General features: G+C 40.4%; 1 protein-coding gene across 1 annotated transcript in view; it reads left to right on the top strand.

The window, feature by feature from the left end:
• The window catches only part of RPS6KA6 (ribosomal protein S6 kinase A6), a 97269-nt gene that overhangs the window by 52408 nt on the left and 18282 nt on the right, over nucleotides 1-26579 (top strand). Inside the window, 8 exon segments of the mRNA XM_070759775.1 lie at nucleotides 4260-4366; nucleotides 5444-5481; nucleotides 12367-12509; nucleotides 14398-14468; nucleotides 16337-16425; nucleotides 19205-19269; nucleotides 20226-20328; nucleotides 21856-21980. Of these exon segments, the coding sequence (XP_070615876.1) occupies nucleotides 4260-4366; nucleotides 5444-5481; nucleotides 12367-12509; nucleotides 14398-14468; nucleotides 16337-16425; nucleotides 19205-19269; nucleotides 20226-20328; nucleotides 21856-21980 (741 nt within the window).

The raw sequence follows: 26579 nt of genomic DNA on the forward strand, positions 1-26579 counted from the left end.
CCTCTTTACGCGAGTGGCCGCCTGTCCTCCATGCATGCCTTTGCTGGGTTTTGGTGCTCGCCTACGCCCTCTCCTGGCCCCGCCACAGCCACCAGGGAGTTGCGAGGAGGAGAGGAGAGTCGCCCGAAGGGAAGGAGTGGTGATAGTTCCTCAACCAGCACCAGAGAATCATCTCCAGATGCTTCTCCATTCCTGCCGTCATCACCATCTCAGGCCAGGTGAGGGAGGGGAAGGCGAATAGGCAGGACTAGCCAGTGGTGGGACAGAGAACCATAGGAGAGGGCCCAAAGAGCCGCATTCGGCTCCAGAGCCACAGGTTGTCAACCCCTGTCCTAGGTTGAGGAAGATATTTGTCTCTCTGAGCACAATTAGAATATACAGTATTTGCCGAATAAAACTCCACATTGGCGACATCCGGTCAGCTCCATCTAGTTGTCCAGACACTACCCTGCAAGGGATTATGGGGTCATTAAAAGAAGATGATCCCGAGAGCCGCCTCAATTCAAATCTGACAGACAGACAGACAGACAGACAGACAGACAGAGAAACAGAGAAACAGAGAAACAGACAGATAGATTAGATAGATAGATAGATAGATAGATAGATAGATAGATACATAGATGATTCATAGATGATAGATAGATAGATAGATAGATAGATAGATAGATAGATAGATACCATAGATAGATAGATAGATAGATAGATAGATAGATACCATAGATAGATAGATACCATAGATAGATAGATACCATAGATAGATAGATAGATAGATAGATAGATAGATAGATAGATAGATAGATAGATACCATAGATACCATAGATACCATAGATAGATAGATAGATAGATAGATAGATAGATAGATAGATACATAGATGATTCATAGATGATAGATAGATAGATAGATAGATAGATACCATAGATAGATACCATAGATAGATACCATAGATAGATAGATAGATAGATAGATAGATAGATAGATAGATACATAGATGATTCATAGATGATAGATAGATAGATAGATAGATAGATAGATACCATAGATAGATACCATAGATAGATACCATAGATAGATAGATAGATAGATAGATAGATAGATAGATAGATAGATAGATAGATAGATACCATAGATACCATAGATACCATAGATAGATAGATTGATACCATAGATAGATAGATAGATAGATAGATAGATAGATAGATAGATACCATAGATAGATAGATAGATAGATGCCATAGATAGATAGATACATAGATGATAGATAGATAGATAGATAGATAGATAGATAGATAGATAGATAGATAGATAGATAGATAGATAGATAGATAGATAGATAGATGATGTGAGAGGGGACATTATATGTCAGAGGAGATGACTAACTCAGATTCATTTATTCTATATTTTAGTTTCAAAACTGCGGGGGCATGGGTGTGGGTTTTTTTGCCTAAATCTCTGTCATTATTCAGCAGTGAAGAAACTGGATCAACTTGCCATTAATATCTCTTAACCTAACGTCCTTCCAAATTGTGAGGACAAATTATGTTTGTGAAGTTAAGAGGGTGGTATGCTGTTTTTGGTGTTCTGGAGAAAAGGCAGGATTGAATAAATAGTTGCCTCCTACACTGTTATGACTACATAAAAAACTTCTTGCTCTCTGCTTTTAGAAATGTTTTTTATTTCCTCACTCAGAGGAAAGGGGGTTTTTTGTGTGTAAAAACACAACGAGCTGAAACGTATTAATAAGTAAAGCGTTTCTTGCTATGTAAGGAAGTAGGTTCCCCTCCCTCCCTCCAGGACTTACAAATGTCTTAGAAGAGGTGCTAAAAGAAGTGCACACGAGTGCAAAACCCATATCGCCTGGCGGCTTTAATCGGTCACAAACAAATGTTGGACTCAATTTTTGGGGTGCTCCAACCATGTTCAGAAAATTGCAGAGTTTTGTCTTTTAAAATTGTTACCTCTCGCCCTATTTTGTATGATCTTGGACAATATTTATATTTATATTTATATTTATATTTATATTTATATTTATATTTATATTTATATTTATATTTATATTTATATTTATATTTATATTTATATTTATATTTATATTTATATTTATATTTATATTTATATTTATATTTATATTTATATTTATATTTATATTTATATTTATATTTATATTTATATTTATATTTATATTTATATTTATATTTATATTTATATTTATATTTATATTTATATTTATGTGGAATTGGGCCAAAACTTCAGAAGAGAAGGATTTAGGGGTAGTGATTTCTGACAGCCTCAAAATGGGTGAGCAGTGTGGTCGGGCAGTAGGAAAAGCAAGTAGGATGCTTGGCTGCATAGCTAGAGGTATAACAAGCAGGAAGAGGGAGATTGTGATCCCCTTATATAGAGCGCTGGTGAGACCACATTTGGAATACTGTGTTCAGTTCTGGAGACCTCACCTACAAAAAGACATTGACAAAATTGAACGGGTCCAAAGACGGGCTACAAGAATGGTGGAAGGTCTTAAGCATAAAACGTATCAGGAAAGACTTCATGAACTCAATCTGTATAGTCTGGAGGACAGAAGGAAAAGGGGGGACATGATTGAAACATTTAAATATGTTAAAGGGTTAAATAAGGTCCAGGAGGGAAGTGTTTTTAATAGGAAAGTGAACACAAGAACAAGGGGACACAATCTGAAGTTAGTTGGGGGAAAGATCAAAAGCAACGTGAGAAAATATTATTTCACTGAAAGAGTAGTAGATCCTTGGAACAAACTTCCAGCAGATGTGGTTGGTAAATCCACAGTAACTGAATTTAAACATGCCTGGGATAAACATATATCCATCCTAAGATAAAACACAGGAAATAGTATAAGGGCAGACTAGATGGACCATGAGGTCTTTTTCTGCCATCAGTCTTCTTTGTTTCTATGTTTCTATATTTATATTTATATTATTATTTTCTTCAAGGAAAAACGAAAGTCCAGGTGCCTTTTGAAAAAGCACCTTTAGGATAATAAGATATCAATATTTGTCCTTTTTTAAAAAATAAAATTTTTATTTACAAATATACAATGAATACATATCGTTGTGATTGACAATAAAAACATTCCAAATTTCAGAAGATAATAATCATGTCAGATTATAGTCTAAACAATATACTTTGACAATATACTAAGACAAATAAACAAGAAAGTCTATGAACATACAAACATATAAAAGAAAGAAAAAAAGGAAAGAAAAGAAAAGAGTAAAAGGAAGAAAGGAGTGGACGGATGGACGTTAGATCTGTATTGAGATTGTGAACTAGATATATTTTCTGCAGCTCATTTCCTTATATCCAGTATTTGTAATTATAGATAAGTAAAAGAAAGCGTTGAATAAATCAAGATAAAGAGGTTTTAAGAAAGCCAGTCCAATTTTAAAGTACATATCAATGTCTCTTGCATCTATTGAAAAAGAAGGAAAGGTTTAATACCACATTTGTGTCTGTTTGAATATATACAGTTCTGGTCATTTGTCCTTTTCAAAGTTTCTTTTAAAAAAAAATAGTTTATATACATTAAAAGCAATATAAAAAGGAGAAAAAAATAAAACAAGAAGAACAAAAACAAAAACACATAAATTGTTAAAACGTTGCATAATTAATTGCATCCTTTTCAAAGTTTCATATGTACATTTTCACTTTGTGGGTCATCCAGTATCACAGACAAGATGTAGTGGGGACTAGCACAGGTGTCGGCAACCTTAAAGACTCAAAGAGCCATTCAGACCCATTTCCCACAGAAAAGAAAACACCGGGAGCCACAAAACCTTTTTGATATCTAAAATGAAGATAACTGCATATATCAGGGTGGGGTTTTTTTACCTTTATACTATGTATAAAAAAAAAACAATGACAGTGTGTTGCATTTATGAAATAAATGACTGGCTACAGAGAAAACACATTTTTATTTCCACATGCAATAAAAACATTTTGAACTCCCCCCCAAAAAAGATGGGTCGGAAAGCTCAATAAATCACATTATAAATCACGGGTCGGCAGGTGTTGCACATTGGCAGTTGTGACGCATATTTTGAGCGACAGGGAGCCACATCAGAGGGACGAAAGAGCCACATGCGGCTCCAGAGCCACAGGTTGCTGACTCCCGGACTACTAGTGAATTTGCATCGCAGATCTTTTAAACTTTGTGGGATTTGCTAACGTCTTTGATGTACATAAATTTAACCAGACCGGAATGTAAATCTATATAGTTCTTATTAGGTTATGTTTACAGAGGAAGATGTGAAATTCTACCTCGCAGAACTGGCCCTAGCTTTGGATCACCTGCACAGCTTGGGAATTGTATACAGGGACTTGAAGCCAGAAAAGTAAAGTAAAATGTATTTTATCCACTATTACGGTACTCTTATTTAAACCCTTCTTTGTATTTGCCATAAAATAAATGTGGAATCACTGCTATACAAGAAGTCCTTGACTTACGGCTTGCAAATGAACCCAGAATCTTTGTTGTTAAGTTTGACTGTTGTGAAACAAATTTTGCCCTGTTTTACGACCTTTCTGGCCACTGTTGTTAAGTGAATCACTGCAGTTGTTAAATTAGTACAGTGTTCCATCGATTTCCGCGGGGGATGCGTTCCGAGACCGCTCGCGAAAGTCGAATTTCCGCAAAGTAGAGATGCGGAAGTAAATACACCACTTTTGGCTATGGACAGTATCACAAGCCATCCCTTAACACTTTAAACCCCTAAATTACCATTTCCCATTCCCTTAACAACCATTTACCCACCATTATTACTGGTACTCACCATTGAGTAAGACACTTAGTGATCCTGATATTTATAAACATAATTATTTATTAACAATAATTATTTTTTTTGTTATTTATTTGCAAAAATTATTAGTTTGGCGATGACATATGACGTCATTGGGTGGGAAAAACCGTGGTACAGGGAAAAAACCGCGAAGTAGTTTTTAATTAATATTTTTTGAAAAACCGTGGTATAAGCTATTCGCGAAGTTCGAACCCGCGAAAATCGAGGGAACACTGTAATACCATTGTTAAGTGAATGTGGCTTCCCCATTGACTTTGCTGGTTGAAAAGTTGCAAAAGAGGATCACGGGACCTTGAGACACAGCAATGGTCATAAAGTCAGTTGTCAGTTGTCTGGATTTTGATTACACGACTATGGGGGTGTCCCAATATTGTAAAGTGTGAAAAGCAACTATAAGTCCCTTTTTTTTCCTCAGTGCTGTTGTAACTTGGAACAGTCACTAAACAAACGGTTGTAAGTCAAAGGCTGACTGTACTTTTTTTTTTAACAAAATATGTTTTCAGAAAGTTCTTAATTAATTAAATGTAAATGCTATAGCATTCTAATTTGCTCAACTGTCTTATTAAAATATTCCTGTTATGTGCATTGGTGAATGTGAATTTTAATTTTCAGCATTTTGCTTGATGAAGCAGGACATATCAAGTTAACAGGTAGGTGAAACTTATTAGTATAGCTTTTTAAAATATACATATGTCTATATGTATATAAATAGACTCAACTGATTAAAACATAAAGTATTTTGAACTGGGTCAAGTTGTTGCTGGATAGATTCATCAGTCATAGCCTTTAATTCTTCAAATAATTTTTTCAACTTTTTGTTGAAAACAAATGCTATATTCCTAGAAGAATTGGTTTATTTTAGGCTGTCTTTGATCTCCTATTGAGCATTCCTTCAGTGTCCATTCCAGCTGGTGGTGAATTTTCAAGATGTGGTCAAAAAAGTAAAGAGAGGAGTCATGATGCTTCAAAGTTCCACCTATTTTTATTTTTATTACTAGGTGTACCCGGCCACACGTTGCTGTCGCTAAGTCTGGTGTGTCTGGTTTGCTGACTCTAGAACATATAATTGTCCATGTGTAGATCTAAACTGCACGCACATATTCAAATGCAACATTGTGTCAAAATTCGAAAGCAATCGGTGAAGAAGATCCTGTTTTAAATACCTGTATGTTTTTACCTGTGTGACATCTATATAATATATGTATGTAAAAACATCCACGTATTCGAATGCAACGTTGTGTCAAAATTTCAAAGCAATCAGTGAAGAACTTTCAGAGATTTAAGATTTTGAACAAACATTTACATTTCATTAAGAAAGCTGATATTGTTTCCTGTTCTGCGGGTGTGTTTCAACCGCCCGTAATTACAGGGTAATTAGTCCAGGAAGACACACACCACACGATAAAAGGAAACCTCTAAAGTTTTTATAAACATAAAAACAGAAACAGGTCCCTTTTTAAATGTCAAAGGGATTTTCTGGTACACACAAGGCACAGGTTAAATGCGATCCAATTGCTCACCCAATAACTGGGAAATTGAGTCCAATTCTAAAGTCCAGAGAGTCCACACACACAATCCTGAACAACAAAAAACCACGATCTTGATGAAACAATGAATCAGATAAACTGCCATGAGGCTAACACACCAGGCTGCACTTTTATCTGTAGCACTAATTACAGCAGCCCCACCCAACCGCAGGTGGCCTCATTTTCTCTTGTAATAATTCTTCAGTTGTTGTCTCCTATGCATCACTCTACGCATGCGTGGATGTGTCATTAATTCTTGTTCAGAATCCAGGGATGATACAGATGATTGATCTCCTCCTGGGCTGTCTGCCAAACTCCCCTCTTCCCTGTCACTCACGCTTCCTTGGTCAGAGGAGGCTTCGTCGGCAGATTCCATCAGGAGCAAAACAGGCCTGCAGCATGTGGATGTCTCCCCCACATCCACCTGCACATTCCTTGGGGCAAGAGCTGGGCCAGAGCTAACCACAACAGCTTCCCAACTCACACATGCTGACACCAAATATAAAACCCAATAAATCCTCACTTCCCTGGTGATAGCAAACCACTTAGAGGGCTCCATATTACCAGAACTACTGGCAAAACTATGTCTTCAGGATCTTTCAAAAGAGTTTTCAAGGTGGGAACTAAACATCTCCATTAGGGATGATGTTCAATAAGGAGTGAGCTTCCACAGCGAAGGTCCTTCTTCTTGGTCTCACTAGATGGACCTCTTTAAGGAGGTGGAGTGTTTCCACACTGATGGGCTGAGTAAATATATTCCTTCAAATATGGAAACTTGGAAAATATGACCCTTCAAATAACCTGGACCCATTTTAAAGTGTGGTACACATAGACTGTCAAGCCAGTGCAAAAGTTGGTGATAAATTAACAGTTAAAACATTCAGAAAAAAAAGATGGCAGCACTCATGGACCGGCACCAACCGAACTAGATCTGTGATACCATTATGATGTCACCAGCGGGCAATCTGGTCCAAACAGGAAGGAACCTACCGCTATTCCATTATCTCAGGAGCTGCCACAAAGAAGAGGGAGTCAAGCTATTCTCCAAAGCCCATCAATATCCAATATCTTCTTAATAACTTCCAGTGTTGGAGGATTCACGACTTCTGGAGACAAGTTGTGTCTCCAGATACTGATTAATTGTTCTAACTGTCAGGAAATTTCTCCTTAGTTCTAAGTTGCTTCTCTCGTTTAATTTCCACCCATTGCTTCTTCTTCTACCCTCAGGTGATTTGGAGAATAGTTTGACTCCCTCTTCTTTGTGGCAACCTCTGAGATATTGGAATACTGCTATCATGTCTCCCCTAGTCCTTCTTTTCATTAAACTAGACATACCCAATTCCATATGTTTATATGTTTTAACCTCCCATTCCCTACTCATCTTTGTGGATCTTCTCTGCACTCTTTCTAGATGTGCTTAATAAGTCCCTGAATAAATATCATAACTTTTAAACATTTTTTTTGTATCGTATGATACAAATTTAAGCTTAAACCTTCTTCCGTTTCATCTCTAGCGCTTGGTCGATCACTTGTACTTCAATGTTTGATTGTGCTAGTAATATAATTTCAAATTATATTCCAAAAGTTAGTTGAAATTAACAGGACTCAAGTTAAAACAATACAACTCTCTTAGCTTGCATTTATATATTTGTTTGTTTGTATTCTTGAATTAATATGGCTGTCCCTCTCATGCATGAGAATCTGGGTTATGTACACATTGAAAATGCAAGGCTAAATAATCAACCTCATTCAAACACAACCATTAAAAATGAGTTGAAAGTAGTTTAACTCAGCCTTTCGGCCAAGACCAAGTGTGCAGTTGTACAGTTGTGTATGTTGTGTACTTTCAGAGGCAGCCATGTAGATCTCTTGCCCATTTTCAGCCTCTCTGGAATGGAATGTAAATTTTCTCATGTGTTTTTGATTCTTCTGGTCATGCTGTTTAGCGTATCTGGTGTGCTTCACAACAAGCCATTCCATTTGGATCTGTCAAAAAGTAATTGCTTATTTATAACGTTTCTTAGACACCAACTGTTAGGGCGACTAATATGTATGTACAATAAAAGCAAAACAAATTCTCCAGCAAGATAATAAAACAACTAATCAAAACAAGTGTTAACAACAACAACACTCTCTAAATAGATCAGCAGAAATGCAATTAATTTAAAACCAGACAGTGGCTTTTAGCCTATTGAAGAAATACTGATGCTCATTATTCTAATTGGTTGCTTAACTGCAGGTAGATGAGTCTATATTTTATCACAGAGGGTTGACCAAAAATGACACCAGTGAACTAAGCATGCTTCAAAGAAAAGCCAGGTTAGCTAGCATGCTGCACTCTTAGCTGAAAATATTAAAATAGGGTGAGCAGAAATGAATATACAAGCTCAGCATGGACTCTGCTTTTTTGTGGAGAACAACGTTACCATATGTACGTATTCAATACATTTGAATGTTATTACAAGTGGAAGAGGAAGTGATTAAAGGCCTAACAAGATATTGGCAAAATGAATTACGGATTAATGAAAGCGAGATGGAAAAAGTAGTAGAAAATATACATAAGATAAAGAATACAAGAATTAGAGAGATGAGAAGGAAAATTTTTACATAAATGGTATTTCACGCCAGTAAAACTAGCACACTTCCAGAGGAAAGGGAAAGGAAATTGCTGGCATGGTTGCCAAATAAAAGGAGTTTTTATGCATATGCTCTGGGAATGTGTTGAAGTTCAAAAATTTTGGAAGGAAGTACAGAATGAAAGAAATAATATGCTAAACATTAAATGGATAATTACAAAAGAATTAGCAATACTAGTTAAATATGGGGAATTACGAGAATTTAAAGAAATCAAAACAGCAGCATTGGAAAGCGCTCAAGCAGTAGTGGTATTAGGGTGGAAAGATAGCAATAAATGGACAATCCAGAATTGGTACTGGTACATGGTGGACCACATCCACTTCGAAATTATGGAAATAAGATTAAATAACTGTGATGAAAATAAATTGGAGAAGCTGATGGCACGATGGAATAAAGTGAAAAATTATGTCTTAAGTAGAATTTATGACGACAATGTGAAAAATAAATTCCAATCACTTTTTGTAGGTAAAGAAATGTAAACCGGAGCTAAGGAAGAAATTGAAATTTATTGTAAATAATTTAACCCCCTAAATGGTGGTGGGGTTTTTATTGGCGTTGGGTACGTTTTCTTTTAAGTATTTTTTGTTTGTTGTTAATTTAGTAAATAAACCGATAATTTTTTTAAATAAAAGAATACATTTGAATGTGTGATGTTAAGAACTTCTCCACTCCGAGAAAGATATGCAGTTGAAAATTTTAGCTTGGTCTTTGTATAAATCTATCACTTGGACACTGGTGGAAACCATGCAGAGATCAAAGCAGTCTTTCCCAACCTTGGCAACTCTTAAGATATGTGGATTTGAATTCCCAGAATTCCCCAGCCAGCCATCTCCACAAATCATAAAGCTATCAAGGCTGAGGAACACTGGATCAAATCCCTGGACTGATGAAGCTTTCCAGAAACTGGGCTAGAGTTAAGTCCAAACCAATTCTCCCCTTCAAACTTTTCATTGACCCAGTGGTGAGACATAATTGCTTTTACATCTAAAACAAGTCCATCTCTTTATGTGTGATGCACAATTACAACTGACTTTTATCTATAATGTATTCTTCCAACCAAGCATAAAGTTGTAACATCAATGAATCATGAATTCGTGCAGTGGTTCTCAACCTTTCTAATGCCGCGACCCCTTAATACAGTTCCTCATGTTGTGGTGACCCCCAACCATAACTCTAGCGCCAATTCTCCCAACAGAGCTTTAAGCTAATTGGCAGGAAGGTCAGAGGGACACCCCCACTGTATACGCCTGATTGGTCAGATTGTAAAAATATGTTCTAAGGCGACAGAATAGAAGGTTTAGTTCCTAACACCATGGGAAATTTGTCTTTTCCCTTGGTCGACTCCTGTGAAGTGGTCATTTGACCCCCAAAAGGGTCGCGATCCCCAGACATTATATGGTAACTAAGAAGGGAGAGGAAAGATAGCACTAAGACTTAGTTGTGGAATTGTGCAGCTTGTGGGTATTTCAGTGGGCTTGCATGGGGCCATTTGAATTGCTTTATTTAGTAATTAATTTAAGAGTTCATTGATAGTCACGTTGGGTATCAGTCTACTAAAATTTAGACTATAGAAAGAAACCTATCACCTTTCAGGTCTTGGTGGTCTCAGGGGTGGTGGTGCCTGCAGCATTTGCCCAGGTTCGCCTGGTGCACCAGTTGCGGCCCTATCTGGACCAGGACTCATTGCTCACCGTCACTCATGCCCTCATCACCTCGAGGTTCGACTACTGCAATGCTCTCTACATGGGGCTATCTTTGAAAAGTGTTTGGAAACTTCAGATCGTGCAGAATGCAGCTGTGACAGCAATCATGGGCTTATCTAGGTATGCCCATGTTACACCAACATTCCGCAGTCTGCATTGGCTGCCGATCAATTTCCGGTCACAATTCAAAGTGTTGGTTATGACCTTTAAAGCCCTTCATGGCATTGGACCAGAATATCTCCGAGACCGCCTTCTGCCGCACGAATCCCAGCGACCGATTAGGTCCCACAGAGTGGGCCTTCTCTGGGTCCCGTCAATTAAACAATGTCGGTTGGCGGGCCCCAGGGGAAGAGCCTTCTCTGTGGCGGCCCCGACTCTCTGGAACCAACTCCCCCCAGAAATTAGAACTGCCCCTACTCTCCCTGCCTTTTGTAAACTCCTTAAAACCCAGCTTTGTCGTCAGGCATGGGGGAACTGAATCACCTCCCCCGGGCATGTACAATTTATGCATGGTATGTTTGTGTGTATGTTTGCTTAGTAAATGGGGTTTTTTAAATATTTTAAATTATATTTTGATTTGTCATGAATTATTGTATCCTGCTGTGAGCCGCCCCGAGTCTGCAGAGAGGGGCGGCATACAAATCTAAATAATAAATGAATGAATGAATGAATGAATGAATGAATGAATGAATGAATGAATGAACATCATCACTGCATGTTGCAAGCTCCGCCTCTTATGCCCTGCATGCAACCTTACAATGAAAAGTACAAAGGGCTGGAGTTTCTACCATGACCCATGACTGGATAAGGAGATTAAAAAGCAATCATGAAGCGATCAGGACCTTCCATCACCGCTTCTCATTGGGTAGAGTGGAGGAAAATAGACTTTTCATGACAGCCGGGGGGGGTGGGGCATCATTGACTCATCTCTGGATCCCATTACTTGTACTGTATTTGTATTTGTATTTATTAGATTTGTATGCCGCCCCTCTCCGAAGACTCGGGGCGGCTAACAACAATAAAAAAGACAATGTGAACAAATCTAATATTAAAAATAATCTAAAAAACCCCAATTTAAAGAACCAATCATACATACAAGCATACCATGTATAAATTCTATAAGCCTAAGGGGAAGGGAAAATTTCAATTCCCCCATGCCTGATGACAGAGGTGGTTTTTAAGGAGCTTGCGAAAGGCAAGGCAGGTGGGGGCAACTCTGATATCTGGGGGGAGCTGGTTCTAGAGGGTCGGGGCCACCACAGAGAAGGCTCTTCTCCTAGGTCCCGCCAAACGACATTGTTTAGTCGACGGGACCCAGAGAAGGCCAACTCTGTGGGACCTAACCAGTCGCTGGGATTCGTGCGGCAGAAGGCAGTCCCGGAGATATTCTGGTCCGATGCCATTAAGGGCTTTATAGGTCATAACCAACACTTTGAATTGTGACCGGAAATTGATCGGCAACCAATGCAGACTGCGGAGTGTTGGTGTAACATGGGCATATTTGGGGAAGCCCATGATTGCTCTCGCAGCTGCATTCTGCACAATCTGAAGTTTCCGAACACTTTTCAAAGGTACCCCCCTAAAGAACTTACATACTAATCTTCACTTTCTCTGACTGATGTTTGCTCAGAATTTCTTTGCTTGGTATGTCTTTGTGATGCTGTTTTAGACTTCGGCTTAAGCAAAGAATCGGTTGATCAAGAGAAGAAAGCCTATTCTTTCTGCGGTACTGTAGAATACATGGCCCCTGAAGTTGTGAACAGGCGGGGCCACAACCAAAGTGCTGATTGGTGGTCGTTTGGTGTTCTCATGGTACTGTGCCTTCATGGCTCGCTTTTCTGTTGCATGTCATAAGCATTTGAGACTCACGATGTGTGAATGATAAAAGAGAATACAGTGGTACCTCTACTTAAGAACTTAATTCGTTCCATGACCAGGTTCTTAAAGTTTGTAAGTAGAAGCAATTTTTCCCATAGGAATCAATGTAAAAGCAAATAATGCGTGCAAACCCATTAGGAAAGAAATAAAAGCTTGGAATTTGGGTGGGAGGAGGAGGAGGAGGAGGAAGAAGAAGAAGAGGAGGAGGAGGACAGTCGCTGCCCGGAGCGAAGGGAGTGTTTTTTTTTCTCTGGGAGCTGGCAGAGGTTTATTCCCTCACCAAGCGCCCAGAGAAAGGAAAATGCTTCGTTCGCTCTGGACTGCCACCGAAAGGCTCCTCTGGCAGCCCAGAAAAGCCCGAGATGGCCGGGATTAAAGGGGGAATGGCAGGAAACTGGCCAGGCCTTCATGCCGCTCTCAAATTTCCTGGACATTTTTTCCGGGCTCGGGTTTTTAAGTAGAAAATGGTTCTTGAGAAGAGGCAAAAAAATATTGAACATTCGGTTCTTATCTAGAAAAGTTCTTAAGTAGAGGCATTCTTAAGTAGAGGTACCACTGTATTTGCATTTCGCAGGGTTAAACTGGGGAATCCTTGATGCTCTCTGAGCTCGTTTTTTTCCTTGCAGACATTTTATTATCATACTAGGTAACATCATCAATAACTGCATGGAATTATAATGTTGCCTAGTTTGGTGATAAAATAATCTCCAAGAAAGCCAGTAAGCTAGGAGTGCATCAAGGACCACACAAGTTAATGTATTATTATTGTAATAATATTGTGGTTGGGTTTGATGTTTTTGGAGTTGTGGGTTAAATATATTTATTTGTTTGGGGTTTTATTGCCATGAATGTTTATTTTATTTTTATTTTATACTGTTTTTTGTTATATTTTTGTTTTTGTTATATTTTTATAAGATGCCAGGAGATTTATTTAGTGAGCTATAAATTTAATGAGATGTAATAAATTATAATTTATAATTATATTTCTGCTGCTAAGTTTACATCATGTCAGAAAGTTTGTTATTTCAGTTGAATTGAATGCACTTTATGTTAATTTTTTGAGCCCAATAGCTGAGGAAGGAATACTTAAACCAGCATTGGATGTTGAAAAATATATTACATAATGCTATAGTAAACTCGGTTGTAATGAAGTGTTTATAGTTGTCATTAACTCTTTAAACAGAGTTATAAATGTATTTGCAACCATTACAGTTTTGTCTGACTGTTTAAATATCTTAAACTAATCACATCTGCATTAGTGCAAAGTGTTTAGAAGACATTTAATTTCATCAAAATTGTTTAATATAGATTTATAATTTAGCGTAATAAATCTATTATAAATCTAACAATTCTGTTAGTGTTTTAGTGCAAGTTAGTCTGACTGAACTGAAACATCTCCCCCTGGGCACGTTTAATTTATGCATGGTATGTCTGTGTGTGTGACTGTTAGCATATGGGTTTTTTTAAATATTTAAATATTTTAAATTTGTCTGATTGCTTATGATTTGTTTTTACATGTTGTGAGCCGCCCCGAGTCTTCGGAGAGGGGCGGCATACAAATCTAAGTAATAAATAAATAAATAATAATAAAGAAGCTTTTTCTTAAATCTCAATTTGTTTATTTTTTATTTGTTTATTTTTTGTCCAATACACAATACATATAGAAGAGAATAGACATGAGGTAATATATATAAAGAAAAATATAAAATAGAGGAGAAGATATATGAAAGGAAGAAAATATATATGATATATGATATAAAGGAATTCTAGAAGCTTGAGTCTTATTTGTTTTCTAAATGTTTGGTCTTTGTTTCTTTCTCAGTTTGAAATGCTCACTGGTACTTTACCTTTCCAAGGCAAAGACCGAAATGAAACTATGAATATGATTCTCAAGTAAGTATTTTTCGGTTCTGTTTCATTGCTAACTATTCATAAGTTTACAAAAATGGCTCGCAGTACATGTTATTGATACGATAAAATGATTTATCAGGTGGGATAGTTACCCCTGCCAAAAATGCTTCATTATCCAAGCTGTTTGAAAATTTCACTATGGGCAAAAGTTTGTGGTTTAGAGATACAATATTTTTATTTCAGGTTTTCAGGTTTTAATTAGCTTCCAAGTATTTATCAAATCAAAGTAAAACTTCTGTTACTTCTGGTAGTGTGGTTGTTTTTTAGTCATAGTTTTAATTATTGGATTTGTTATACATTGTTTACTGTTGCTGTGAGCCGCCCCGAGTCTTCATAGAGGGACGGCATACAAATCTAATAAATTATTATTAATAATTATTATTACAGCCTTCTGGTCAGAGAAACCTACCATTAAAAAAATAACATGAAGGTATTTGTCCATTTTTAAAATGGAGGAAAAAACCATAAGCATTTGGCTTAATCTTTAGGACAGCGGTCCCCAAACTTTGCAACCTCGCGGCCTGGCTGCTGGTGGTGGAACTGGATGGTGCGAGGGGTGGTTTGTTGCACATGTGTGTGTCTGCTGGCCCACCGCTCGTACGAGTGGAGCTGTACACCACCCTGCCGCTTGTGCGAGTGGAGTTGAATGCAATGTATGCGGCAGTGGTGGATTGCTCCTGGTTCAGCCTAGTTGCTATCAGTTTGTGCATACATGCTAGGTGGGAGTGGCCGGCTCTCCGATGACCGATAGACATGAGCAAACTGCAAGCATTTCATTTCAATGAATCCTATACAGGTAGTCCCTGACTTTCGACGGGGATCCGTTCCCACGGCCCGTCGTAAGCCGAGTTTGGTGTAAGTCGGAATATTCTGATTTACATGAATATTCTGACTTACATGGCGGCGGCAGCAGCTTCTTCATGGAACCAACAGCCGGTCCTTCTCGGTGCTTTGTTGCTGCCGCCACCGCCTCCGTTAGGGCGAGGGGATCTCCGTAGTGGGCAGCCTCGGAGGCTGCAGCAACGCAGCACCAAGAAGGACCGGCTGTTGGTCCCTTGAAGCCGCAACCACCTCCATTCGGGCAAGGGGATCTCTGAAGCTGCCACCCACCGTGGGGTCTCCGAAGCCGCTGCCCACTGCAGGGTCTCTGAAGCCGCCGCCCACCGCGGAGATCCCTTCGCCCGAATGGAGGCAGCGGCGGCAGCAGTGGCTTCGAAGCTGTCCCTGGATTGTCGTAACGACGTAACCCGGGGACTACATTTATCCGTTTCATGTTCTCGGGATTGTGATAATAAAAGAATGGAGGATTGCTTTTGAGACTGCATACACAACTTTGACTTTCCAGCTGTGTGAGCCTTTTGAGGCCTTGCTTCTGCAAAGGGTTACTTGATTTTAGGGGAGATAATAAAATGATTGGCAGGGAAATGGCATCATTGGCTTTCCAGATGTTGACTATGGGAGGTGAGGTGACTCTAGTAATCATGAGCAAGTTTCTGAGGGCTGAGTTTTCATCTGGTGACATATGAAGATTTCACAGGGAAAAAAATAGCCTGCCAGTAATCCCATCAAAAAAGCAGGCAGCTAAAGCTAATTTCTGAGCTGAAAGCATCATGGAATGCTTATTGTAATCCGAAAGTGTAAAAAAGTGTATTGCAGTGCTATTTTGTTATAAGCTGCTAAAATACACCTTTTTAGAATACTTGTTAGAACAATAATTTCTTGTCTCTTTGAACAATTAATTGTGCAGTGGAAAATATGTGTTCAAAGGCCCATTGGAGTAAATTGTTTGCATTTGATTTTTTTTTTTAATTAAAAAGCACTTCTTGAATCCATATTTTCTCTTTTCCCAGAGCAAAACTTGGAATGCCACAATTCCTTAGCCCTGAAGCTCAGAGTCTTCTGAGGATGTTGTTTAAAAGGAATCCTTCAAACAGGCTAGGTAAGTTAATCCTGCCTACGCCAGTCTTCCTTGAGGTGGAAAATTCCAGATGTTTTGGAGCTTGTCCTCAAAATACCACGGTCAAAGGATAAAGGAGAGAAATGCCTTATTTATTTATTTATTTATTTATTTATTTATTCATTCATTCATTCATTCATTCATTCATTCATCCAATACACAAATACATAGGAAGAAAAATAGACATGTAAAGTGAACTTAGAGGAGAGGATATATGAAAGAAAGAAAATATATATGATAAGTGAGAGAAAGGAAAGACAATTGGACAGGGGACGAAAGGCACACCAGTGCACTTATGTACACCCCTTACTGGCCTCTTAGGAACCTGGAGAGGTCAATCGTGGAGAGTCTAAGGGAGAAATGTTCGGGGTTAGGAGTTGACACAATTGAGTCCGGCAATGAGTTCCACACTTCGATAACTCGATTGTTGAAATCATATTTTTTACAGTCAAGTTTGGAGCAGTTCGTATTAAGTTTGAATCTGTTGCGTGCTCTTGTGTTGTTGCGGTTGAAGCTGAAGTAGTCATTGACCGGTAGGACGTTGCAGCATATGATCTTGTGGGCAATACTCAAATCGTGTTTTAGGCATCGTAGTTCTAGGCTTTCTAGACCCAGGATTGTTAGTCTATTTTCGTAGGATATTCTGTTTCGAGTGGAGGAGTGAAGGGCTCTTCTGGTGAAATATCTTTGGACGTTTTCAAGGGTGTTGATGTCTGAGATGTGGTATGGGTTCCAGACAGATGAGCAGTAGTCTAGGATGGGTCTGGCAAAAGTTTTGCAGGCTTCTTAGTCTGCAACATGGCAAAATTTCCAAGCAGGTGGACTATGTTGTAGCATTTCTCATCCATGAAGCTTCTTCAGAACTGGAGAAACTTCTTGGGTGAGAAGCAAAACATCTTCAAGGAGAAACAAAAAAAGTCCAGTTGCTTTTTGAAAAAGCACCTTTGGGTCTGTCATTGAAAACAGCAGTCAATTTCGGTGCTTAAGCACTTGGAAGCCTCCTGTGGTTTATATTTTATTTGCAGTAGCATAATTGTGTAAACTGCAATCTTTTGAAATTGACTTGCAATGCAGTGTAGAAAATGGGAAGCTGATGCTTGGGGACCAGAAAGCATGGAGATTTTTTTCAGTACAGTGATACCTTGTCTTACAAACTTAATTGGTTCCAGGACGAGGTTCTTAAGGTGAAAAGTTTGTAAGATGAAACAATGTTTCCCATAGGAATCAGTGGAAAAGCGATTAATGCGGTCAAGCCCAAAATTCACCCCTTTTGTCAGCTGAAGTGCCCGTTTTTTCACTGCTGGGATTCCCCTCCATGGGAAACCCCACTTCCGGACTTCTGTGTTTTTGCGATGCTGCAGGGGAATCCCAGCAGGGGGATCCCAGCATTGCAAAAACAAGTGCTTTGCTGGCAACGGAAGTCCGGAGGTGGGGTTTCCCAGTGAAAGAAGCATCAGTGAAATCGCAGCATCGCAAAAACACTGATGTCCTCGAAACCCTACCTCTGGACCTCTCTGTTTTTGCAATGCTGCATTTTCACTGAGGCTCCCCTCGCTGGGAAACCCCACCTCCAGACTTCCGTTGCCAGTGAAGCGCCCGTTTTTGCACTGCTGGGATTCCCCTGCAGCATCACAAAAACATGGAAGTCCAGAAGTGGGGTTTCCCATGGAGGGGAGCCTCAGGGGAATCCCAGCAGCGCAAAAGCGGGCGCTTCACTGGCAATGGAAGTCCGGAGGCGGGGCATCCCAGCAGCGGTGGTGGGTTTGTAAGATGAAAGTAGTTTGTAAGAAGAGGCAAAAAAAATCTTAAACCCCGGGTTAGTATCTCGAAAAGTTTGTATGACGAGGCGTTTGTAAGACGAGGTATCACTGTATTTGAAGATTTATTTTATTTAAGTCAAGGCTACACAAAGCCAGGTGCAAATCTGCAGCAAATGCCATCATAACAGCAACCTAAAATTCCAGGAGTACAATCAGTGATGGGCTGCAATTTTTTTTACTGCCACACTGTGGGCGTGGCTTATTTGGTGGGTGTGGGTTGATCATCATGTGACTGGGTAGGAGTGGCTTGCCACTCATGTGACCAGATAGGAGTGGCTTGGCAATCATGTGACCGGGGGTGGCTTAAAGGTCATGTGACCAGATGGGAGTGGCTTACCGACCAAGATAAGTTTTCAGATAGGTGCTTGGGACTCTTTTTCAGTTGATTAAGTCACATTATTTGAACAGCCACAAAAAGGACAAATGATAGACTGCATTTGCTGAGGAGCACAGTAACATTTTAAGGTATTGAAGGTTCAGTATGATAACAGGAACACAAGGTTCAATATGATAACACATTAGGCAAGTAGCTCAACTTTCTTTAATCACTATAAAAATTCAGTTCTAGATAATGATTAAAATGATTCAAGCGTTAATGGGTAAAAACATACAATTTAATTATTTCCTATTTTAAAAGTAATTAGGGATCCCACTAAGGTACTAGAGAAGGAAGGACAATTTTAAAAACTATTAAGTATTCAATAAATAGTGCATGCATATTTCTGGCACCAGGAGCTTTGCAACACTCAAGTTCCAAAGTCCTTCAAGAAGACTCACAGTTTTAACAAGATAGAAGACCAAGGAAGTCAGAGTTACGCATGCTACAGAAGAGCAAAGACCCTTTCGATTGAAATAGTTCCATCAACGGGGACCTTCATCAGCATATATAATTGTTGTTTGATTGGCAATCATTTTGTGTCTTGCCTTCCTTGACATTATAGGGGCTGGTCCTGATGGGGTTGAAGAAATAAAGAGGCATCCCTTCTTTTCAACCATTGACTGGAATGTGAGTCTATGGAATATATCTGTACGCAACCCACCATTCTCGTAAGGACTCAGGTTTAATATAATGCTTGATAACTCTTGCATTTTTTTAATGTTGGGAAATACCTTAAGCAGGTAAAGCAAAAATAGCCAACCTTATTTCTACCAAAGGGAGGAAAAAAAGAAAGAGCAATGCTACAATAAAGAAGGAGAAGAACTACTACTACTTCTTCTTCTTCTTCTTCTTCTTCTTCTTCTTCTTCTTCTTCTTCTTCTTCTTCTTCTTCTTCTTCCTCCTCCTCCTCTTCCTCCTCTTCCTCTTCTTCTTCTTCTTCTTCTTCTTCTTCTTCTAATTCTTCTAATTCTCATTCTCATTCTAATTCTCATTCTTCTAATTCTCTTCCTCCTCCTCCTCCTCCTCCTCCTCTTCTTCTTCTTCTTCTTCTTCTTCTTCTTCTTCTTCTTCTTCTTCTTCTTTTCCTCCTCCTCCTTCTTCTTCCTCCTCCTCCCCTTCTCTCCCTGCCCCTTTTCTTTTGCACCTTAGATATATCTAATATTACATATTCTAATTTATGCTATATTTATGCTATTTTTTCATAGCATTTAGAAACTTTTCAAAAACATTTATAGAAAATTGAGAATGCAGGTTGAAGGAAAGCCTGATACCTTTGGATTCTCTAGTGACTGCCTAGTGCTTAGCAAATATTTATCCTTACATCCAGTAGTTTTCCTTCCCTCGATAATTCTCTTTGAAGATGCAAACTCTTCCATAATAGAAGCAGAGGAGACGTCGAGTTTTGCTCATTCCTCTTTCTGTGTCTCCAGATGGCTCTGAGTACAATCACAAGTGTGGGAAAAGGCACAGAAAATAAATGTTTCTAAAACTGAACCTGCTGAAGCAAAGAACTTCCCATTAGGAAAGCGATATAAATCCATGATCATCTATAGTGAAATCATCTTTTGTGATTCTGATTCCAGAAACTTTACAGGACGGAGATCCAGCCTCCGTTTAAACCTGCTTCTGGAAGACCGGAAGACACGTTTTGCTTTGACCCAGAATTCACAGCAAAAACTCCCAAAGGTAAAACAATAGCAGTAGCACTTCACAGTGCTTTTTTTATATAAAAAATAATTTTTATTGAAATATACTGCTCAAAAAAATAAAGGGAACACTCAAATAACACATCCTAGACCTGAATGAATGAAATATTCTCATTGAATATTTCATTTGCACAACTATTCCATTTGCACCACAGCATGTGAAATTGGCTGTCAATCAATGTTGCTTCCTAAGTGGACAGTTTGATTTCACAGAAGTTTGATTTACTTGGAATTATATTCTGTTTTTAAGTGTTCCCTTAATTTTTTTGAGAATTGTATAAACATTAAAAAACAGAAAAAGAAATAGGAAAAGGATATTAAAATTGCGATGTTTCAGTCCATTAAACACATTCACTCTAAAAGAAAAGAATTTTGTTAAGGCAATTACAGTCGGTATACAAAGATTTGTTCTGGTTATTAATTTTATATACTTATTTGTTCTACTTTTTAAAATCGATATTACAATATTTCAATCTTCTGGGGCAGCACTGTGCCGACGCAGTGCTGAAAAGTGAACCACTGCTTTTCAGTATGAAATTTGGATGCTTGAAATCGCAAATGCTAACCTTGTAGAGGGGAGCATCAAGAAGGGGAGAAGCTGTATTCTGTGGATGGAGGTGCTTCACAGTGCTTTTACAGCCCTCTCTAAGTGGTTTACAGAGTCAGCCTCTTGCCCCCAACAATCTGGGTCCTCATTTTACCCACCTCGGAAGGATGGAAGGCTGAGTCAGCCTTGAGCCTGGTGAGATTTGAACTGCCAAATTGCAGCCAGCCAGCAGAGGTAGCCTGCAGTACTGCATTCCAACCACTGCACCACTGCAGCTCTTATTACTCTTATTACTTATTAGTAATAGCGTAATATTGAAAGGATTATAATGTATTATAGTTAGTCCTTGCCTTCCAGCAGTTCATTAATGATGATTGCAGCATCTCAGGATCATGTGATCTGTGTTTGCCACCTTCTGACAAGCAAATTCAATGGGGAAGCCACATATTACAGGTATTACAGGTAATTGTAATTGAGTCCAAAATCTTAGTTGTTGACACATTTGTACTAAATGTGTCAACAACTAAGATTTTGGACTCAATTACAATTACCTATAATATACTCCATCTTCCATCCAGCCATTCCTCTTTGATAAACGACTTTTCATTTAAAAATGGAATAGCCATAAACTGTTAGTAAAAGTAAATAAATATAGGGGACCAAAACATTACAAAGATGCTATTAATTTTTAGTTTTTGTTTTAAAAATACGGCTTTTATTTAACAACACTGAATTGAAATTGACGAATTGAATTAGTTATCCATGCTAATTATTTGCTGTCGTTTTTTAAACTAAGCTTTCATTTTCCTTTTTTTTTCTTCTTTGTTAACAATACTCAAAAGGTGGTTAGATTCGTCATCTTTTCGAAAGAGGATTGTTTGATAAATTGGCATTATGATATAGAATATTTTTCAATATTTTGGGGGCAAGCTAACCTGTAATGCTCTTCAATTAATTAAGATTCTCCTGGAGTTCCGCCAAGCGCCAATGCCCATCAGCTCTTCAAAGGTTTCAGTTTTGTGGCAACGAACGCCATAGAAGACCACAAAATCACCCCTCTCAACAACATTTTGCCAATAGTACAGGTAAAAAAAAGGGTGTGTGGAGTTTCTAGTCTGTGCATGCAGAAATATCAAAACAATCATTCTTGACCAATTTATGGAGTATTAAACTTGTGAGAAATGCTTGCTAGCTGTGGTAACATTGCGGTTGTATGAGTCTGATTTTCTGGTTTTGCAAGTATGAAAAAATAAGTAGGGCTACGTTGTAGGTTTTCCCAAACTTCCCTCCAAATCTTTAATTTGTTGGAACAAGAATTGCCAATTAAGATTATCAAATGCTTTCTGGACATCAAAAAATATTAGTGCTTTTGTTTTTCGGGATGTGCTTAATAATATTCTAGAACTTTTTAACACTGTCCTCATATTATTCTTAATTTACCTTGTGGGTTAAAAAACCATTTTGGTCTAAATGTATTATCTGATTTAGTATTAATTTCAATCTTTTCACAATTATAGTGGTAAACATTTTATAATCTGTGTTCAGCAATGAGATTGGCCTATAGTTTTTTATTTGTTTGAGATCTGTTTCTATTCTGAAATGAGAGATATCTCACCTACAAAATGATATTGACAAAATTGAACGGGTCCAAAGACGGGCTACAAGAATGGTGGAAGATCTTAAGCATAAAACGTATCACGAAAGACTTAATGAACTCAATCTGTATAGACTGGAGGACAGAAGGAAAAGGGGGGACATGATCGAAACATTTAAATATGTCAAAGGGTTAAATAAGATTCAGGAGGGAAGTGTTTTTAATAGGAAAGTGAACACAAGAACAAGGGGACATAATCTGAAGTTAGTTGGGGAAAAGATCAAAAGCAACATGAGAAAATATTATTTTACTGAAAGAGTAGTAGATCCTTGGAACAAACTTCCAGCAGATGTGGTTGGTAAATCCACAGTAACTGAATTTAAACATGCCTGGGATAAACATATATCAATCCTAAGATAAAATACAAAAAATAGTATAAGGGCAGACTAGATGGATCATGAGGTCTTTTTCTGCTGTCAGTCTTCTATGTTTCTATGTTTCTATATATAGATAATATATCTAATATTCAGTTCTAATGCGCATGTCTTCGCGTGAGAAGCCAAATCATGCACCAATCATGGGCATGCACCGGGCGCACATGCAAGTGTGCGCTCCTGGCGTGTTCCGGTAGGGCTGAGATTGGTAACCTATCCCTGGTCATAACCAACACTTTGAATTGTGTCCGGAAACCAATTGGCAGCCAGTGCAGGCCGTGGAGTGTTGGAGAGACATGGGCATGCCTGGGCAGGCCCATGACCACTCAGGTTGCTGCATTAGAAACATAGAAACATAGAAGTCTGACGGCAGAAAAAGACCTCATGGTCCATCTAGTCTGCCCTTATACTATTTTCTGTATTTTATCTTAGGATGGATATATGTTTATCCCAGGCATGTTTAAATTCAGTTACTGTGGATTTATCTACCACATCTGCTGGAAGTTTGTTCCAAGGATCTACTACTCTTTCAGTAAAATAATATTTTAGGTTTAGGTTTAGGTTTATTGGATTTATATGCCGCCCCTCTCCGCAAACTCGGGGCGGCTCACAACAATAATAAAAAACAGTACAGTACACAATACCAAATCCAATGCCCACCCATCCAGATTCCAATTGAAATTAATAATCTCATAAAAAACAGTATATATAAAAAACAGGCACACAGTCAATCAATCAACAAAACAACATGGGCAAGGGGGAGGTGTTTTAGTTCCCCCATGCCTGACGGCAAAGGTGGGTCTTAAGGAGTTTACGAAAGGCAGGGAGGGTGGGGGCAATCCTAATCTCAGGGGGGAGCTGGTTCCAGAGGGTCGGGGCCCCCACAGAGAAGGCTCTTCCCCTGGGTCCCGCCAGACGACATTGTTTAGTCGACGGGACCCGGAGAAGGCCAACTCTGTGGGACCTAACCGGTCGCTGGGATTCGTGCGGCAGGAGGCGGTCCCGAAGATATTCTGGTCCGGTGCCATGAAGGGCTTTATAGGTCATAACCAACACTTTGAATTGTGACCGGAAACTGATCGGCAGCCAATGCAGACTGCGGAGTGTTGGAGTGATATGGGCATACTTGGAGAAGCCCATAATTGCTCTCGCAGCTGCATTCTGCACGATCTGAAGTTTCCGAACACTTTTCAAAGGTAGCCCCATGTAGAGAGCGTTACAGTAGTCGAGCCTCGAGGTGATGAGGGCATGAGTGACTGTGAGCAATGACTCCCGGTCCAAATAGGGCCGCAACTGGCGCACCAGGCGAACCTGGGCAAACGCCCCCCTCGCCACAGCTGAAAGGTGTTTTTCTAATGTGAGCTGTGGATCGAGGAGGACGCCCAAGTTGCGGACCCTCTCTGAGGGGGTCAATAATTCCCCCCCCAGGGTAATGGACGGACAGATAGAATTGTCCTTGGGAGGCAAGACCCACAGCCACTCCGTCTTGTCTGGGTTGAGTTTGAGTTTGTTGACACCCATCCAGGCCCCAACAGCCTCCAGGCACCGGCACATCACTTCCACTGCTTCGTTGACTGGACATGGGGTGGAGATGTACAACTGGGTATCATCGGCATATTGATGATACCTCACCCCATGCCCTTGGATGATCTCACCCAGCGGTTTCATGTAGATATTAAATAGCAGGGGGGAGAGGACCGACCCCTGAGGCACCCCACAAGGGAGAAACCTCGGGGTCGACCTCTGACCCCCCACTAACACCGACTGCGACCGACCGGAGAGGTAGGAGGAGAACCACTGAAGAACAGTGCCTCCCACTCCCAACCCCTCCAGCCGGCGCAGAAGGATACCATGGTCGATGGTATCGAAAGCCGCTGAGAGGTCAAGGAGCACCAGGACAGAGGACAAGCCCCTGTCCCGGGCCCGCCAGAGATCATCCATCAACGCGACCAAAGCAGTTTCCGTGCAGTAGCCGGGCCTGAATCCAGACTGCTGAGGACCTAGATAATCGGCTTCATCCAAGGACCGCTGGAGTTGAAGTGCCACCACCTTCTCGACAACCTTCCCCATGAAGGGAAGGTTGGAGACTGGACGGTAGTTATTAAGCACGGCTGGGTCCAGGGAAGGCTTCTTGAGGAGGGGGCGCACAACCGCCTCCTTATAAAGTGGCGGAAAGGACCCCCTCCCCAAGGAGGCGTTGACAATCTCCTGGACCCAGCTCCGTGTCACCCCTCGACTGGCCGAAACCAGCCAAGAGGGACACGGATCCAGTAAACAGGTGGCGGAACTCACAGCTCCAATGGCCTTGTCCACTTCATCAGGTGTCACCAAGTCAAACTCCTCCCAGACAGTTGGACAAAGACGTTTAGCCCCAGTCACCTCGACTGACTCATTGTCAGTCGACTCTGTTTCACAATTGGAGTCGAGGTCTGCTCGGATCCGGGCGATTTTATCAGCGAAAAACGTGTTAAAATCCTCGGCACTACTCTGCAAGGGCTCCCCAACTCCCCTCTGATTAAGAAGGGAGCGGGTTACCCTAAACAGAGCGGCCGGGCGGGATTCCGCTGATGCAATCAAGGCGGCATGATACGCGCATCTTGCCGCCTTGAGCGCCACTTTGTAAGTCTTAATATGAGCTCTTACAAGTGTTCGATCGGATTCGGACTTACTCTTCCTCCATCGCTTCTCCAGACGTCTCTTCTGGCGCTTCAACACCCGGAGCTCCTCGTTGAACCATGGAGCTCTACGGGGTCTAGTGCCGCGGAGAGGTCGCAACAGCGCAATCCGGTCAAGAGCCTCCCCTGCAGCCTTGTTCCAGGCCTCAGCAAGAGACTCTGCCGAACTGTGGACAAGTGTATCTGGAATAACCCCAAGCGCCATCTGGAAGCCTTCTGGATCCATCAGGCGTCTGGGGCGGAACCTCCTAATTGGTTCCGCCTCCCTGCGGGGAAGGATTGGAGCCAGGAAGTTAAGCCGCAGTAGGAAATGATCTGACCACGACAAAGGCAGCACTTCTAAGCCCCTTAATCTCAGATCATTACTCAGTTGCTCAGAGAGGAATATCATATCGGGTGCGTGCCCACCCTCGTGAGTCGGACCCTGAACTACTTGAGTCAGGTCCATGGCTGTCATGGTGGCCATGAACTCCTGTGCCAGTCCAGAGGAACCGCCGAGCGACGGCAGATTGAAGTCCCCCAGGACGATAAGTCCGGGGAACTCCACCGCCAGCCCGGCCACCTCCTCGAGCAGCACAGGCAGGGCTGTTGACACGCAGCTGGGAGGCAGGTACGTGAGTAACAAGCCCACCTGAACCCCTAAGTCCAACTTCACCAGGAGGGACTCGCAACCCGCAACCTCTGGAGCAATGAGCCTACGCAGGCCAAGACTCTCCCTGGCTATAATAGCCACTCCTCCCCCCCCTTCCCTGGGGTCGAGGTTGGTGCCATACCCGAAACCCAGCTGGGCAAATTTCAGAGAGAGGAACTCCTCCCTCCGGGCCCAGCCAGGTTTCGGTCACACAAGCCAGGTCGGCCTCCTCATCCAGGATCAGATCCCGGATGAGGAGAGCTTTATTTACCACCGACCTGGCATTGAGTAGCAACAACTTGAGCCCAGGGCCAGAATTACACTCATCACCAGTGCTTTGAGTTAAGCTC

Source organism: Erythrolamprus reginae, chromosome 8 (assembly GCF_031021105.1).
Source record: "Erythrolamprus reginae isolate rEryReg1 chromosome 8, rEryReg1.hap1, whole genome shotgun sequence".
Classification (NCBI taxonomy): Eukaryota; Metazoa; Chordata; class Lepidosauria; order Squamata; family Dipsadidae; genus Erythrolamprus; species Erythrolamprus reginae.